Raw genomic sequence first — 16,847 nt, 5'->3', positions numbered from 1 at the left:
GTGTGTGTGTGTGTGTGTGTGTGTGTGTAAACTACCGCAACTTTATCCCTGCATTTTTAATATGAACCATAGGGTGAATCATCCATTATTATTGTGAAATCTCAAAATAAGTTTAGTTTAACTTCCCGTAAGATCATGGAAACACACACACACACACACACACACACACACACACACACACACACACACAAACACACAGAGCCGAGCTTGAATGAAACACAGAGACCCAGAAGTATATAACTTTAAGGACCTAATGATTCTAATAAGGGCTATGAAATAGTTAATACTAGGTAGTTTATTTAGTTAAAAAAAAAACTATCCGCTGACTTACAGACGTCTCTTTCGATGTTAGTCAACAGTTTGGCCACTACGAATATTTTCATCAGAGTCCGGAGCACTTCCTGAGGGTTACACTTGGTCAGCATGAATTTGAAGGTGGATTGGCGCCCTTTTGTTGGCTGACAGAGACTTCCCTTTTGGGTTTATTCCTGGTGTTTCTGCAGAACCTCTCACTTCACGCCTGTCCCCTGAAACAGAACATCCTCTGCTGCTGGGTCATTATTTAGATTTTACTCAAACAGCTGGGTGAGTTTTATTCTTCTTATTGTAAACAATTAAGTGTCAATTTCTCAGCTATGGAGTTGAACTAAAACCCATCTTTTGAATATGGTTTTTAATGTGGGTTAACTTTCAATTCTCATCATTGTCCATGTTTTACTGTATTTTTTTCTGTTTTGCTTTTATTTTACATTTTAAATTGTCTTTTTAAGATTGTTTTATTTTAACCTATTTTAATTTCTCAGCTTTAATTCACGGGAATTTCATTAGGATCACTTTAGATGTTTTATCTTGTTCTGTGTTTATTTTAATATTCTTGTTATGTTTTCTGTAAAGCACTTTGGGCTAACCCCTAACCCTAACCCTGCCACAAATAAAGTGTATTATTATTATTATTATAATAAACTGACTTTATTCTCTGTGTCATTTTCCATTGTGTGATACATTACAATTTGGAGGGAAACCGGCTGCAATAGGCGGCAATAATTAAAACATAGTCTTATATGTACATGTTTATCTTAGTGTTTTATTTATTTGTATCTATTCTCTATATATTTTTTTGATTTCACTGAATTTAAATTTTGTATTTTAAATGTTATTCTTTATTTGTGTGTGTGTTCATGTGCCAAACGTTTTGATACCCTCTCACCCTTTATTAGTTATCTGCCTTTCAAGTACAAATGTGTTTCTTCTTCTATGGTGAATTAAGTGTGATGGGTTTGGAAGGATTGTGGGTAAGAAAGCGGGGGGACTTGTTTAATTTATATCTATTGTATGAACTGCAAATGCTAATGTATTATTGGAAAAGGAGAAGATAAAATAAGTTGCTGAGGTTGCGAATCTGAAAACTATTTAGGAAGTCAATTTGGTACTAAAAGTTGTATATCCTGAATAACATTTCGTTTTTAAATAATTAGTCAAAGTACACTTACATAAAGACAACCCGATCCTGATCCATTTACTACTTCCTCTTCTATTTCAAATGTTCCCGCTCATTTCTTGATAAAAAATGGTTGCCGCTCCCGGGAGAGCGTTGACTCATTCTCAATATTCAAATGTGATATTAGGACGTTAACACTCCACAGCAAGTCCTGAATTCAGAGCCTTGTTTTAAGAGGCTCTATTCTTCTTTTGGGGGTTTTACCTTTCCTGTCTATTCTATATGTTTGTGTGCATGTAAATGGTCTGCAAAAGGCTTAAAACCCTGTTTCCTAAAACCCGGGAAATATTTTTCATACTTCTTTTTGCCGTTCGTCAGGAAGTCAATGGTTTTCTGAATGTGTTTTTGGTTGTTAACCTGAAGTAAGGTCTGTGGTTAACACAAGCTAAAGAGATTCTAACAAATAATTTCAGTAATTACCCCACTGATGAATATCTGAAATGTGTCATGAAAACACGTATGCTAATAAGCGACTAAATAAATGACTAAATAAATGACTGAACGTCATCACGCCTTTAGCTGAGTGGTGGTGACACACAGCCATGAGACTGTGTTGTAGTTCCTTTAAAGTGTTAGCTTTTTACTTCTGGCAATTGCATTTACTCTTCAAAAATCTTAAAGTGGTGTTAATATGTGCAGATTATCCTGCTGAACTAAACATGTAAGTATCATGAACATTTGTTAGCGACAGAGATTATTTCCTTCCATATACGGAAATCAAATAGAGAAAAAGTAAGTAAATGTGTCAGATATTGGATGAGGAGTCAAATAATAGAGTTTCTTTAAATGGACATACAGTATACTCTCGTTAAGTACCTTGTAATTGAGTACAGCACTTTAGTAAATGTTCTTTGTTACTGTCCACCACTGGCCTTGTAATCTATCTATGTTTTTTAGTCAAAATGAAGATCGCTGCCTTCAATGTGAAGAGACTGGGATGGACTAAAGTCAACAAGAAGGCCGTACGGGAAATTATCATTGAGGTAACTCACCGTGCTGAACCACACAAGTTTGTTCAGCGTAATATTTCAGTTAATGTTTTTGTACATGGTAAGACATTTAAATGAAAGGAGCTGTTTTTATAAAGCTTAGATATAAGTTTGTTCATAAGATCATCCGAAAAACAACAACAACAACAAGTATTTATCACTGGTCAGATTTGGTAGACACCAGAGGCCTGTACTACGAAGCTGGTTCAACATAACCTGGATATGTTTGAGTTAGCCGGTTGGCCTGATCCAAAACATACACGCTCTCGCTAAGCGGTCCTACGACGCTGGTTATCAAGTGGATCGCTCAAGCCAGCCGTGTCCTATCTAGTTAGGTGCGCGAACACATGAAAGGGGTGGTATTTGGAGCATTCGACCAATCACAACAACACGTTCTCACTCCCAACCCGGTCGGTCAGGGCCCCTCCCCGTCACTCTATTACGCACAGGGTACCTTGTGAGTCAGTTTTCAACGGGCAAGGCGTCCCATAGACCTTCATAGACCTCCCATAGCGTTGATAATAGACGCCATGAGAACGCTCCCCGGCAAATGCTACCCTGACGGTCGGTTGTTATTGTCAATATTTACATAATAATTATTTATTTTGTAATAGTCACACTCGATTACGCCGATTTTCTTGTTGCCCCAGCTGGTCGACACCTCTTTTAGCAGAAACAAAGGCTACATTAATGTATTAAATCGATGTTAATCCATGTGTGTAGATGTGGAATTAATGGAGTGCCGTTGTGCAATTGCGCAACGCAATAATTTACAAACTCTTCAACTACAACCCTAATTATATTTAAAAACATTTTAGAAGGCCTCACGAAATACTTTAATGTACATTTAAATGTAAATGTGAAGGGATGTGTGTAATATGGTGATTGACATTATTCACCCGCGGATCTATGGCTTGGCTATTGTTCCGCACGGACATTATAGTTAACCGGACTTCCTGTTGATGTGAAATCCGAAAACATTTTAAAAAAAAATAATAATACTTTATTCCGAGTGTTCTTGCTTTTCTCTTTGGAGGTCATCACATAACGGCATTGTAATACACGGTTCAGCTGCATTAAATATTACAGCCCTGATGAGAAGACTTCTAGACAAACATGATGAACTGCCGCCAACACTGAAAACGTGACGTGGATCATAAATATATCAGCAATTAAACAAAATCTTCAATTTCTCTTCACACAATACGTCTCCTTGCAGTATCAACACTAATTCGGCTGACTTTTAAATTTGATCCAATTGGTAGATAGGCTGTATGTAATGGTGCACAGCTGATATAAAGGGACACCTGGTGGTTAAAGCACGTTATTGAAATGTGTTATTTTTATTATTAGATATCAATAGGAGAAACAGACAGACAAACTAATAAGGCTTTATTTAAACATTAAAGAATACTTTAGGTTAAGGTCTTATTTTGAATAAGAAAAAAGCTTTGGGGGTATAAATATTAAGCCTGACAAAGTACTAATATATTGCTTTCCTGCAATGTTAACTACTGTATGTTGAAGCACTTATTTTAACTGATATTATACGTATTATACTCTTATAAGATGTATGTAGATAGTATAAGAAATGTGCAGAATATGACAGTTTAATGGTGGAGGTATACACACATATTGATAGATGTCTTGTAATGCACTGTTGAGGAACCTGTGACCCAAGTTTTTGATCTCCAACCTTGTCAGGTATTGAACAATCAATAAATAAATAACACAGAATTATTAAATAAAACACAGAATTTGTGTGATTATACTAAATGATTTACAAATAAACACCACTGCATATTTACAACTGTTACACATGCTGATGTAACGCAAATGTTTCCAACTTGGGATCAATAAAGTATATCTTATCTTAAGATGATCGATGGCATATTTGCAAAATGTGCCTCTGAACCTTGACAAGTGCATGTTGCAGGCTTATCAATTAACAACAGGAGGGGTCACAGTAGCCAGCATGTGTAGTTCTGGGGACGGGGTGGGGGAGGGGGGGACGGGGTGGACCCGTTCAAATCCAGTTTTGGACAGTCTGCCGTGGTTCCATCCCATTTCAAAGTGCTGTTCGACGCTCGGCGTAACCCTCGGCGCACACTCAAACATCCAATCACAGAGCTTGAGGACTATCACAGGGTTTGTCAAGCGAAGCGGAGAAAATACTTACTTCCGGGTGTAAATACGCAACTATGAGCTGCTCTGACCCTCGGTCCTGACGGACTCCAACTTGTGTTTATTAATCAAACAAATAAATAAACACAAGGATAATTATGTGTTATTGTTGAGTAAATAACAGTGTGTGGTTTAGAAAAGAATACAAAATTAGAAGGAAAAAACGATGAAACAATACAGATTTCAGTTTTCTGAGCCCCTACTCTCCCCATAACTGACGGCAACAAAAGTCCTACATTATTCAATTAAAATAAAGAAGTAAAAACAATAAGTGTGGCTTGATATTGAGTAAGAAAAAGGTTGATAAACGCTGTGAGAATGAATCTGCGGAGAGCATTTCGCCGTGATCCCAACTCGTCTATTACCAACGTTCAAGGAGCTCTATACAAGTCAATGGGACGCCCTGCCCATTGAAAACTGACTCTCAAGAGGTACCCTGTCTGTAATAGAGTGACGGGGAGGGGCCCTGACCGACCGTCAACATGTGACGAGTTGGGAGTGAGAACGTGTTGATTACAAACATGGAGAAGCGTACTGACAGCGCAGCGTCATACTTCCTGAATGAAAAGTCAACTATATAATTAGACAAATATGAAGAAGTTAAACTTTAAACATCCATGACTTAAACACTTTATCCAGGATCAAAGCCACATAGCTGCACCTGCAAGGTGAATACAGCTGGTAACAGAAAAAGTGTTTGAATGCGTACATTAACAGGTTTATGATATCACTGCCCGTCTAAAACACCATCTGACTTTAATTACATTTGACTCGAGTGTTTCGTCAACTTAATGTGTTGCTTAAAATAATACTTCTGCATACAGTATGTGACACTGTGAGTGTTGCACGGCCAGATACGGCTCAGCTGACTCAGATCAGGAAATATATGATACATTATGATGTGATATGCCGCGGACTGTACTTAATGTTACTTTGATCCGGTTACTTATGTTGTGGTAGATATTTAAGTAAGCTTTCTTAACGCTAATGTTATAAGAGTCAGGGGATATTCTATTAATTTTCACGTTCACACAGTCAGTTGATTTTTGCCGGCCGTCTTTCCTTTCTCCTGTAATATGACTTGATCGCTTTAAACTCCGCACACTGAGCTCTGATTGGTCAGCAGGCGGTGCTTTCACTGAGTTGATCTCTTAGCCTGCAACCTAACCTGCTCCGGGGCAGGTTAGCCGCTAAGCATAAGTTACCATGGAGATCTAGCCCGCTAAAAAGAGAACCAGCGTCGTAGGACCGGAAAGCCGGAGTTTTCCCTGAAGTTAGCCGCAAAGCAAAAATCCTGCTTCGTAGTACAGGCCCCTGCTGTAACTGTTTAACATATATATTAAAAACTTCTGCTATTGCAGTTAGAAATACATTTTCCCATGCCGTATTTGGTTCTGCATCTCAAATATGAATGTTTTTTATTTGTATTTTTTATATAAGACATTTTAAAGTAGACACTAAAGATTTAGATAACATTTGTTATGGTGGCTTACCTCCTTCAATGTAAGGCTTATAGTAGACCATGCTGGCTCATTGTCACATATATGGAACACTTTAATATAACAAAGCCATTATTATTGTTGCTATTATTAGTCACATGTTTCTTTTTATAAGCCAACTCTTCTACCCAATTTTTTTTTAATATTGTGTTGTTTTTGTTTTGGTCTTTAAAGCATGTTTGAATTTCAATTCAAAGGCTTTATTGTAATTTGCACCCCGCTTAGAAAAAGAAAAAAAAAGGTTAGCCCTAAAGAGTGCAGGGTTAGGGTTAAATAATAAATACAATTTTTTAAAAAAAAGTGATTTTAGTTCTATGCTTTCTTTTCTCTGTGGTTGTGTTTTGCAGATTGTGTCTGAGTACAGCGTGGTGGTGCTGCTGGAGGTGATGGATGAGAGTGGTAAGGCCATGAAACTGCTCCTCAAACACCTTAATGACTATGGGTGAGTTCTCCACACAAAGTAGCATGCACATTAATTTAAAGGGGCCCTATTCTGCACATTTTCAGGTTACATTTTTTATTTTGTGTCTCTATTGTGACATGTCTCCGTGCTTTAATGGTCAAAAAGCTCTTTATTTTTTTCATACTGCCTGTGCCGCAGCACCTCTTTTCACCCTCTGTCTGAAACCAGAGCCCAGTCTGCTCTGACAATAATATTTTAATGTAAAAAAATAATCAAATCTTATGGGGCATCTAAAATGATACAAACGATTTATTGATGATTGTGAGAGATATTCAGTTCCAGTTGTTTCTGTTTTCTGGCAGAGATAACAAAAGGAATCCGTACGGCATGCTGTGCAGTGAACCTCTGGGACCGGAGGGTAGACAGGAGAAGTTTGTCTACTTCTACAGGTCAGAAACACAAGTATAGACAATCCTGTGTGTGGTTAAAATACCTTTTTGGGCAACCAGTGCCTTTATTGTAGAGACAGACCTAACATGGGGAGTGATGACAGACGGCAAATGGTCTTCGAACTGGATTCAGACCAAGCCTCAGTACACATCAATCTATCAATTGAGCTATACGTTATGTCTCACAGGAATTAAAATATGTCTCGAATTGGTAACATCCACATTCAATTGGATACTTATTATTGAAAAACTGTGTAGAATATCAAAGACAAAAAATCAGTAATGTTGATTTTTGAACCAGTAATCTGTGACACATTACATACTCTTCTTTGAGACGCTTCAATATTTTTAGTCCTACAATTTATTTGTTGTCTATGGTCCGTTAGCTAAGACCCAGAACATCATAGGCTTTACAAATCATCACATTGTGCCGTTGGGCCAAACTCTACATACATTTCCTACAAGGCTCTACTGAAAAACTTCAAGTGGTTTATGAGCTATCTCACTAACTAATAAAAATACATTAATAAACAAACAAAACATAACATGTGTGTTTATAAGCTTTATAATACAGTACATGTTTGTGGCTTTGTGTTCCAGAAAGAAAGAAGTGCAGATATTAGACTCCTACCAGTACGGAGAAAATAATGAAGATGATGTAGATGATGAAGATGATGAAGATGATGATGAAGATGAAGAAGATGTTGACGATGTTGACGAGCTAGCCAGAGAGCCTTTCGCTGTCCTTCTCAAATGTCCAAACACAGGTATTTGTGTGTGTGTGTTTCAGGCTTGGAATTTCGTCATTTTAGGGGCAAGGCCATTTGGCCTTCCCGTTCACATTTTTTTCAAGGGCACAAAGGCCACATGACAGGGCACAAAGGCCGTTTGGTTAAATTACGCTGGTCAATCAACATGACTGAAAAGTGTAGCACTAACGTCAACACCAGTCGTTTTACAAATGGCTGAATAGCAATAGTGTTTCTTTAACGTATACGTTAAGTTCAGCCATAAACCACATAAGTCAGTCATGTATTATATCAAAACCGCTTAGCAAGAAAAATACTAGATTCAAAGGTGACAGCTATCTGCTAGCTTGTAGAAGCAACACTAGATGTAGACCCCTTGAAGGGAAGACGTTAGCGCTATCCAAACTAGCTAGCTATCGCTAGTTTTCATGACAAAATGTAACGAGTCAACTTTAAATAGGCTAATACAATGGTAATTACCTATCAATAGTACTTTCTATAAACACGTAAATGTTAAGTCCTTTCAAATACTACCACATACTTCAGTTAAATCATATCAAAACAGCTTGGTCCGCTTGCTTACCTGTGCTTGTCTTGCTCCCGCGGCTGAGGAGGAGGCTGTCGGGCCCCTACAGGCATTTCTGACGGAACAATCACAGCAGAGCAATCGCTCGGATCCACAGGCACGGGACTATCCTACTGCGCGAACTAATATGACTTTACTAGCGTTGTTTACACTGGAACTTTTGACAGGGGCACCAAGGCCACTTTGGCCGTGAATTGCATTTTTTTTCACAGGGCATCACGGCCAAAGTGCGGGGCAACGACGGCCATGGCCGTCGTGGCCGTCGTGAAATTCCCACCCTGGTGTGTTTTAGTTTTTTAGACTATCATTGTGAGGATCATTTTGGGTTTTGCGTCCTTTATGGATTTTGAGGACATTTTGGCCTGTTCTCTATTTTGGTACAGACCTGCAATGGACTGTTTGAATGTTAAATCCCTTCTTTAGTTAAAATAGGGGTTAAAGGTTAGGCAAAATTGTTTTGTTTATGTAGGTCCACACAGGTGTGTTTATGTGTGTGTGCATATGTCTTGCGCGGATATCATTGTGAGGACCACTTGGAGTTTTAGAAGTTATGAGGACCTTTCTATATTGTGAGGTCCTAACTTTGGGAAAGACCTAAATGGACTATTTAAATATAAATACTTTGTTAAAGTTAGACTTAGGTTGCGATAACGGCCGGGGAATTATTTGGTGTGTGTGTGTGTGTGTGTGTGTGTGTGTGTGTGTGTGTGTGTGTGTGTGTGTGTGTGTTTGCCTCAAGTTGTGCAGAATCTGGTGTTGATCCCGGTCCACACCACACCAAGTGATGCAGAGGCGGAGCTGAACGCTCTTCATGACGTAGTTGAAGATGTGAGGGAAAGATGGCAGAATGATGTAAGTGTTTAAAATATTATTGATGGGTTTGAGAGAAAAACAATGTGTGAAAATCTTTACATTTAACATTAACCATTTTTTGTTTGTCCAATCCAATCCACTTTATTTATATAGTACATATTAAAACAGAGGGTTTTACCGAAGTGCTTCACAGCAGACATAACATTATAATAAAATATAATATTACAATAATAAATAAAAGGCACACATAAGAGTAGATGAAAAGGCACATAAGGGCTATGGACAGACAAATAAAAGCATAACAATCGATGAAACATAACTCAAACTAACTCGAAAGCGAGGGGAAAAGAGGTGGGTCTTCAGGCGGGACTTAAACATTTGAAGGGTGAGGGGGTGTACACCTGTAGAAGGTCTGAGATGAGATGTACTGAGGGGCCAGCCCATTAAGCGATTTAAAAACAAACAATACAATCTTAAAATTAACTCTAAAATGGACAGGGAGCCAGTGGAGGGAAGCCAGTGGAGGGGAGCCAGTGGAGGGAAGACAGTGGAGGGGAGCCAGTGGAGGGGAGCCAGTGGAGGGAAGCCAGTGGAGGGGAGCCAGTGGAGGGGAGCCAGTGGAGGGGAGCCAGTGGAGGGGAGCCAGTGGAGGGAAGCCAGTGGAGGGAAGCCAGTGGAGGGGAGCCAGTGGAGGGGAGCCAGTGGAGGGAAGCCAGTGGAGGGAAGCCAGTGGAGGGGAGCCAGTGGAGGGGAGCCAGTGGAGGGGAGCCAGTGGAGGGAAGCCAGTGGAGGGAAGCCAGTGGAGGGAAGCCAGTGGAGAGAAGCCAGTGGAGGGAAGCCAGTGGAGGGGAGCCAGTGGAGGGAAGCCAGTGGAGGGGAGCCAGTGGAGGGAAGCCAGTGGAGAGAAGCCAGTGGAGGGAAGCCAGTGGAGGGAAGCCAGTGGAGGGAAGCCAGTGGAGGGGAGCCAGTGGAGGGAAGCCAGTGGAGGGAAGCCAGTGGAGGGGAGCCAGTGGAGGGAAGCCAGTGGAGGGAAGCCAGTGGAGGGGAGCCAGTGGAGGGAAGCCAGTGGAGGGAAGCCAGTGGAGGGGAGCCAGTGGAGGGAAGCCAGAATTGGTGTGATGTGTTCATGCTTGCGTGTTCCTGTAAGCAGCCAAGCCGCAGCGTTTTGTACCAGCTGCAGGCGTATCACAATATTAAGTAGGTTTTTGAGAAATTAAATAGTTTTGTTTGATTGTGTTTCTCATGTAAGCAAACTTTTTTTTAAGCTTTGAATACCTACAGTATGAATAAAGTAAAAATAAATAAACATAATGTGTTTTTCCATTCTGAATTTGGTTGTGTTGTTCTTTATTCTGCAGAACATTATGATTTTGGGAGACTTTAATGCCGATGGACAGTATCTCTCCATGAGGAAGAAGGACTCGATCCTCATCTCCTCGGCCCCTTATTATTGGCTGATAGACGATGATGTCGACACCACGACTAGTAACAATAATGACCACACCTACGACAGGTAATACACGTTTCATTGTTACAGTTCAACCAAAGCATTTTTTGTGTTTGTTAAAATAAAAATTAATTGTGCTGCATTTCCAAACAACAGGATCGTTGTTTACGGAAAGAGGATGCTGAAGGCCATCGTCCCCAACTCAGCCATCGCCTACAACTTCGAGGAAGACTTGAACTTGACAGAAGAAGAAGTGAGACTCATGTTTAGGATTGGGTATCGTTGGTACTATACTGTAACACTGAAACCTGCTGAAGTGACACAGTGCAACCCATTACCGGTTTAAATGCATGTATGTAAATGTTTCCAGTTTAGCATTAGCAGCATCGTAAACAATACATTTTATTTGGGATTATTAACAGCTACACTACTGAAGCCCATCGGCTGGTTGGAAAGTATACCAAAGCACATGTGGATAGTTTTATAAAAACTGCCAGAAGGGTGGAAAAAGATTAGGTAGGCTAGGAACGTTAGCTATCTACCTAACAAGCTGCCAAATGAAAGTTAGCTATCTACTTTACAAACTAGAAAACATTTGCTATATATCTCACTTAGCTAGCCAATATTAGCTATCTTGCTATCTATTGACAAATTGGTGATTCGCATAATTTAGGACTATTATTTAATATCCTATGGCAGGGTTGCCAACTCTCACGCATCTGGCGTGTGACACACGCTTTCACTCTCAATCTCACGCTCTCACGCTGCCCAAACTATTCTCAAGCCAAAAACAAGATGAACCGGCGATCGTTTTTGGTTATTTACAATGTTGAGTTGACAGCTGCTCAAGCTGTCGACCCGCTCCCTCCCCGCCCCCACACTCGTGTGTGTGTGTGTGTGTGTGTGTGTGTGTGTGTGTGTGTGTGTGTGTGTGTGTGTGTGTGTGTGATGGATCGTTGGAGCTATGTGCAACTCAAGGCATATGCTCGAACGGGAGCTGCCTGGACGCTGCAATCATGTTGCGCACTATCCGTGCTGAGTGTGCTGACTTTTCGTCCAATGTCCCACTGTCTGGCTTCCTGCATAAAGTCAAGTGCTCTGCGCAGTTGTGGCGAAATGTCGCTCCTCTGTTTTCATTTAAACAGCTCCATATCCGTTAGCGCAGCTAGCTAGCACCAGATGCTAACAACAACAATGCACGTAAGGTCTCTCTCTCGCTCGTTCGCTCGTGCCACACATACACACACCCTCCCGGTCCTCCCGATAGCCAGTCGGTGCCTGCCGGTGAGCGTGGAAGTGTGGTCTGCCACAAGCGGGCGGCAGGAACGGGGCTGATCAGCATCAGCTTGTAGATGGTATTTTAAACTCGATGCGCTCTGAAACTACGGGGCGGCCGAGGACAACAAATACACATGCGTTAATCGCGTTAAAATAATTAGTGGCGTTAATTTTTTTTTGCGTTAACGCGTTATTAACGCGCTAACTTGACAGCCCTAAAAATAATAATTCAAGTACATCCTTTCAAACTGCTAGTCACATCCTCATGTAAATGGCAATTTATCGAGGTCAGAAAAGTTATCGAGTTCATTTTTATTTATCTTAAGATAAGTCAATTAATTGCTTATCGCGACAGGCACACAATAAAACAGTGGAAAAAAACATGTGTTTGACTTTCATTAGTGAATGAAACTGTGTGCCCTTTATAGTCTGTGTCCAATATTGTGTATTTGTATATATTGTATATATATCCTTTATATATGCTAAGGTCCCGCTGCTGACACGATAGCAGTCATTTAGTGCGCATATGTGTAATGATATCAAAATCTCACTCCAGCCAGGTACCCAAAGTTGGCAACCCTGACCTATGGTTAGACTTGCAGTGTGAACTTGTGTCTACAGTTCTGGTAGTGAGAGTCATTTAAAAAACATTGTTGACATGCTTTTATTAAGCCGACCGACCGCTGTCATATAGCCAGCAGCTAAAATTCACAAATGTACGTTGTTTGGATAAACTAATCACATAATGGTTATCTAAATGGTTAACTTAATAACATTCATTCAAAAGCTTAAAAAGCGGTTTATTTATTCAATTGTTGATGAAGCTGGCAACCCAAGTAATCGCGCCTTTGCTCTAACCGGAAGAACAAACTCAAAATAAATATTGACGCTATTAAATGTTATTTTCTGTCCCAGACTCAGAGTGTCAGTGATCACTACCCTGTGGAGGTGGAGCTGAAGCAGAAAGCTCAGAGAAAAAGGAATCCAGGGACAACAGGGGGTAAAGATGTCTCTTGTTTCATCAACATCAGTGACACATATTAGACATTGGAGTTCATTTAGTTGTGTTTTTATGGCTCTTGCTGCATCATGAATCTCACATTAACAATATAATTAAATTCCTTTTGTACTGATGACTTACAGGAGCCCAGAAGAAGAAGGCCGGGCCGGCAGCGAAAAAGAGGAGAGGAGCGTAAACCAAGAGAAGAGGAACCGATCTTCAATATGTTGTTAACTTAAAGTAGTTTAGTTATTAGCTTTTAGTGATGAGCGCTATTTAAGTGTATGAAGTGTATCAACCTGAAGTTTAGCAACAGAACAGTTTTCAGTAATGTAGGACGCATTTTGTTAAATGAAAATATTTCGACTAAATTCATAGAATCTAAATGTTTTTCAAATGAGGTAGAAGGTGAAGACTTCATTTTAAGATTTGTAATCAAAGTATTTTAACTATTTGGTTGAAAAACAAGTTGCTTATAGTAGTAGTTCATTCAAATTCACCTATATAACAAATACACTAACTGAGAGACAGACAAGCAACTCCTGTGTTTTGAAAGGTAAAATTACAGTTTTTTTCAAATAAATCTGGTGGCTTCAGGGCTCATCCAGGTAAAGCTTTTTTAATATTCTAAATATAGCTCTTTTTTAAATTGACTAAAATATTTTTGCTGACAACTATACAGCAATATATTTCTGAGCGTTCTGCTGGCACTTTTCCTCCAAACTGACAATTGATAAGAACTTCAAAATATATCTTCAAAATATACCTTTAAACTATATTCACAGACGCATGGCAGAACTTATGATATCACTGCTTATTTACTCACAATGCTTTTTGTTATCTGCAATAAAATGAATCATCCCATTTGATTGTATGTTGTGCTTTCTTTATCATTTAAAATTTACTTCAATTGGTAGAAAGAAAAAATGGCCATTCTAACCAGAAATGAATAATGTTACTCAATACAAGACATTTTGCTTGTTTTGGGATTTTTTAAGATTATTTCTTGTATTGATTAAGAGTAATAACTGTTCCATGGATAGGACATAAGACATAAGACATTTCGTTAGATTTATACAAATGTAAAAACATTGTCCATATTTAACGCCTCCATAGGCGCATTCACACTGCGGTACTTTTCCCACAAAGGTTCATGTGAACTTAGTTCATGTGAACTCTTTTATCGCGTTCACACCAAAAAGAGCCGGTACTAAAATTAGTTCATGTGAACCTTTTTACCCCCTCGAAAGTCCCTGCTAGAGAGCAGGGACTTTCGAGCGGCTCTCTTGTGAGAAAAGAGTTATATTTCTGATTGGCTGGGCGGATTGCAAACCACGCCCCGTAAAACTACCAAAACGTTTTGTGAAGCCGCCATTTTATTATCCTCGCATTAGCATTATTAGCATTAGCATTAGCCCAGCGCAGAAACGCAGAGAGACTAATTTATGGCAACACAAAATAAAACATGGGAGTGTTGGAGATGAGGAGGTGTCGGCGTTCTGGCGATTTACTCGGAAGGCTTCAGTAGAAGCTGCTGGGAGTCCCAGCAGCTTCTACTGAAGCCAGTCCCCAACTCCGGGGACTTCCGGCCGGGGACTTTGGGCGGCAGTATACGCCGTGAAGTGGTTTGCGGCCTGCCAGTAAACCCAAAGCAGAAGAAGAACAAGTGACGTCAGCGGCTTAATTTGCCTAATCCACCCAAGCCCCCAGGAAGTGCGCCGGACTCAGATGAAAATATTCGTGCTGGCCAAACGGCGGTACTACACTTCCGTTTGGTTGCCAGGCCCGGAAAGACCCATTGACTTACATGAGGAAAGAGTGGTCTGTAACTCGTTGGATACTTTTTTTTAAACTAAATAAACTACCCAGTATGAACACTTGTATAGCCCTTATTAAAAACATTCGTTCCTCAAGTTGTAAAAATTAGCTAATAACGTTATTCTGAGAGTTATTTCCCTCTGTATTATGAACGTGCATCTAACCCACGGGACCGCGCCGCCCGGCACGTTCAGGGAGGGTGGGGCTGGAGCTATCGGAGCTACAACGAGCCGTTAAAGGCAGAGAGTGAAATTCAGTGAATACACGTAGTTTACAGAGATGCTGTTTGAGGAACCAATGTGAGTTGCGTTTATCTTTACCCATGGATAAGAACGGATCCATATCGTCTTACTGCCATCCCACGGAGCTGTAATAATGGATATATTGCACATGTTTGCTGTAATTCATTATCATACATGGGCTGTATGATTAAATCTTGTACCGTAAATGTTGTATTAAATAAAGTTAATATTACCGATATTATTAACGTCCCTGTAGCTTCGTATTGCACTAAGAAGCTTATTGCACTGTATATAAATATATATATATACAGTGCAATAATAATTTCATGCTAAATGAAGCTCTGTTGGATATCACTAGATCCTGTTACAGCGTAATATAAGTACATAACGATTGATGTGTACATTAGCATCATTACTAGCTAGCCGCTAGCTGCTAACTGCCGCCTCGTTCATATCGAATCCATGATAACAACATCCATTACCATGCTGTCATGAACGCGCGGTGCTGTTACGTGTACGCAAATTGACGTGCTTGATGTGAACGAGCATTTTGGTTAAAGTTGCCCATGCTCTATGAGGGCACATACGGGTACTTCTCAGGCATGCTGGGTAATCTGTGACGTTTCACTCTCTCAAAAGTTGGGCCATTTTATCATCATGCGCCAATGAGCAGCTCTCATAGGAATGAATGAGGCCCCGCCTCCCACGCTGTATCCAGTTCTTATTATACATCCATGAATCCACCCCCAGGGACTTTTTCCAGTGTGAACGCGATCTAAAGAGTTCACATGAACTAAGTTCACATGAACCTTTGTGGGAAAAGTACCGCAGTGTGATTGCGCCTCATGTTGTATATTAAAGAGCCAATCAATTCTTACATCTTCCACATGAACGTATTCTTCTTGTTGGGGGTTTCCACATTACGTTACATTACATGTCACTTGTTAGACGCTTTTATCCAAAGCGACTTACATACTCAATACTGTGGGCAATCCCCACAGGAGCACTTTGGGGTGAAGTGTCTCAGGGACACAACGACATGCTGACTGCAGTGGGACTCAAACTTGCTATCCTCTGATTCGAAGATCAGCGCACTACCCACTGAGCAGTAACCCACTGAGACACAGCCTTCCCTTTTCCCTTTCCTTTAGTGTGTTATATAGGTTTTAGTGCATGTAAATGCTCTGTAAAGCCTAAAATCCCTGTGTTCCCTCCAGATGGAGTGACATCCCGAATTTTCAAGTCAAAAAACACTCCAATACTGTTCCAACTCCTAATGTTATAAGCATGTATTTGCTTATACATTTTTTAAACAAAGCATATAGAGAGATGTTGACGAGCTGCATGAGATCACATCAAAAACATAGCTTTGTTGGTGAAACAAACATGAGACTGATATCTCACTCATGAACATGAAGCTGACGGAGTAAATTAAGTACCTTCAAAAGTTGACGACATCGGTCTTATCATCTCATTTTCTGTGTGAAAGGCGACAGAGCTCTGCAGACAGGAAACACTCAACAACACAGATAACACACACAGTGCATCTGCGGTGAGTGTGTGTGTGGTGTGTGTGTGTGTGTGTGTGTGTGTGTGTGTGTGTGTGTGTGTGTGTGTGTGTGTGTGTGTGTGTGTGTGTGTGTGTGTTGTGTGTGTGTGTGTGTGTGTGTGTGTGTGTGTGTGTGTGTGTGTGTGTGTGTGTGTGTGTGTGTGTGTGGTATAGCATTACTATACTTGTGGGGACCTAAATCTGTTTACATAGTCACGTGTGGGGACTGGCTTCCCTTATGGGGACAAATTGGAGGTCCCCATGAGGGGGATCATTCATTTTAGGGTGAAGACTTGGTTAGGGTTAGGCATGTGTTGGTTATGGTTAAGGTTAGGATAAGTCT

At 40.3% G+C, this 16,847-nt stretch overlaps 2 protein-coding genes across 3 annotated transcripts in view; both read left to right on the top strand.

Annotated features, from left to right (window-relative positions):
• The first annotated feature begins 513 nt into the window (after window positions 1-513).
• LOC117539917 (deoxyribonuclease-1-like 1) lies at window positions 514-13,759 on the top strand. Its single transcript, XM_034206273.1, has 10 exons — window positions 514-585; window positions 2,396-2,481; window positions 6,518-6,612; window positions 6,936-7,022; window positions 7,623-7,789; window positions 9,097-9,209; window positions 10,529-10,683; window positions 10,774-10,870; window positions 12,811-12,895; window positions 13,039-13,759. Exons 2-10 carry the CDS (start codon window positions 2,401-2,403, stop codon window positions 13,089-13,091), a joined length of 933 nt encoding a protein of 310 aa, XP_034062164.1. The 5' UTR covers window positions 514-585; window positions 2,396-2,400; the 3' UTR covers window positions 13,092-13,759.
• A 2,685-nt stretch (window positions 13,760-16,444) lies between these two features.
• LOC117539914 (deoxyribonuclease gamma-like) overlaps window positions 16,445-16,847 on the top strand; it is an 8,696-nt gene continuing 8,293 nt past the window's right edge. The window contains exon 1 of one of the 2 annotated variants that reach the window (XM_034206269.1): window positions 16,445-16,507. The gene's annotated coding sequence lies outside the window, so the exon portion shown is untranslated. Of the gene's footprint in view, window positions 16,508-16,838 lie in introns of those variants that run through there. The other variant, XM_034206270.1, reaches the window with a different exon arrangement.

This window comes from Gymnodraco acuticeps, unplaced genomic scaffold (assembly GCF_902827175.1).
Source record: "Gymnodraco acuticeps unplaced genomic scaffold, fGymAcu1.1, whole genome shotgun sequence".
Lineage (NCBI taxonomy): Eukaryota > Metazoa > Chordata > Actinopteri > Perciformes > Bathydraconidae > Gymnodraco > Gymnodraco acuticeps.
The sequence above is the reverse complement of the archived record's forward strand: the minus strand, read 5'-3'. Positions and strand labels throughout refer to the sequence as shown.

Bases quoted from the DNA above. Each gene is read 5' to 3' on its own strand.
- LOC117539917 (XM_034206273.1), top strand. From the start codon at position 2,401: ATGAAGATCGCTGCCTTCAATGTGAAGAGACTGGGATGGACTAAAGTC. The intron at 6,613-6,935 runs GTGAGTTCTCCA...GTTTTCTGGCAG, and splicing joins AAACACCTTAATGACTATGG to AGATAACAAAAGGAATCCGT. The intron at 12,896-13,038 runs GTAAAGATGTCT...GATGACTTACAG, and splicing joins GAATCCAGGGACAACAGGGG to GAGCCCAGAAGAAGAAGGCC.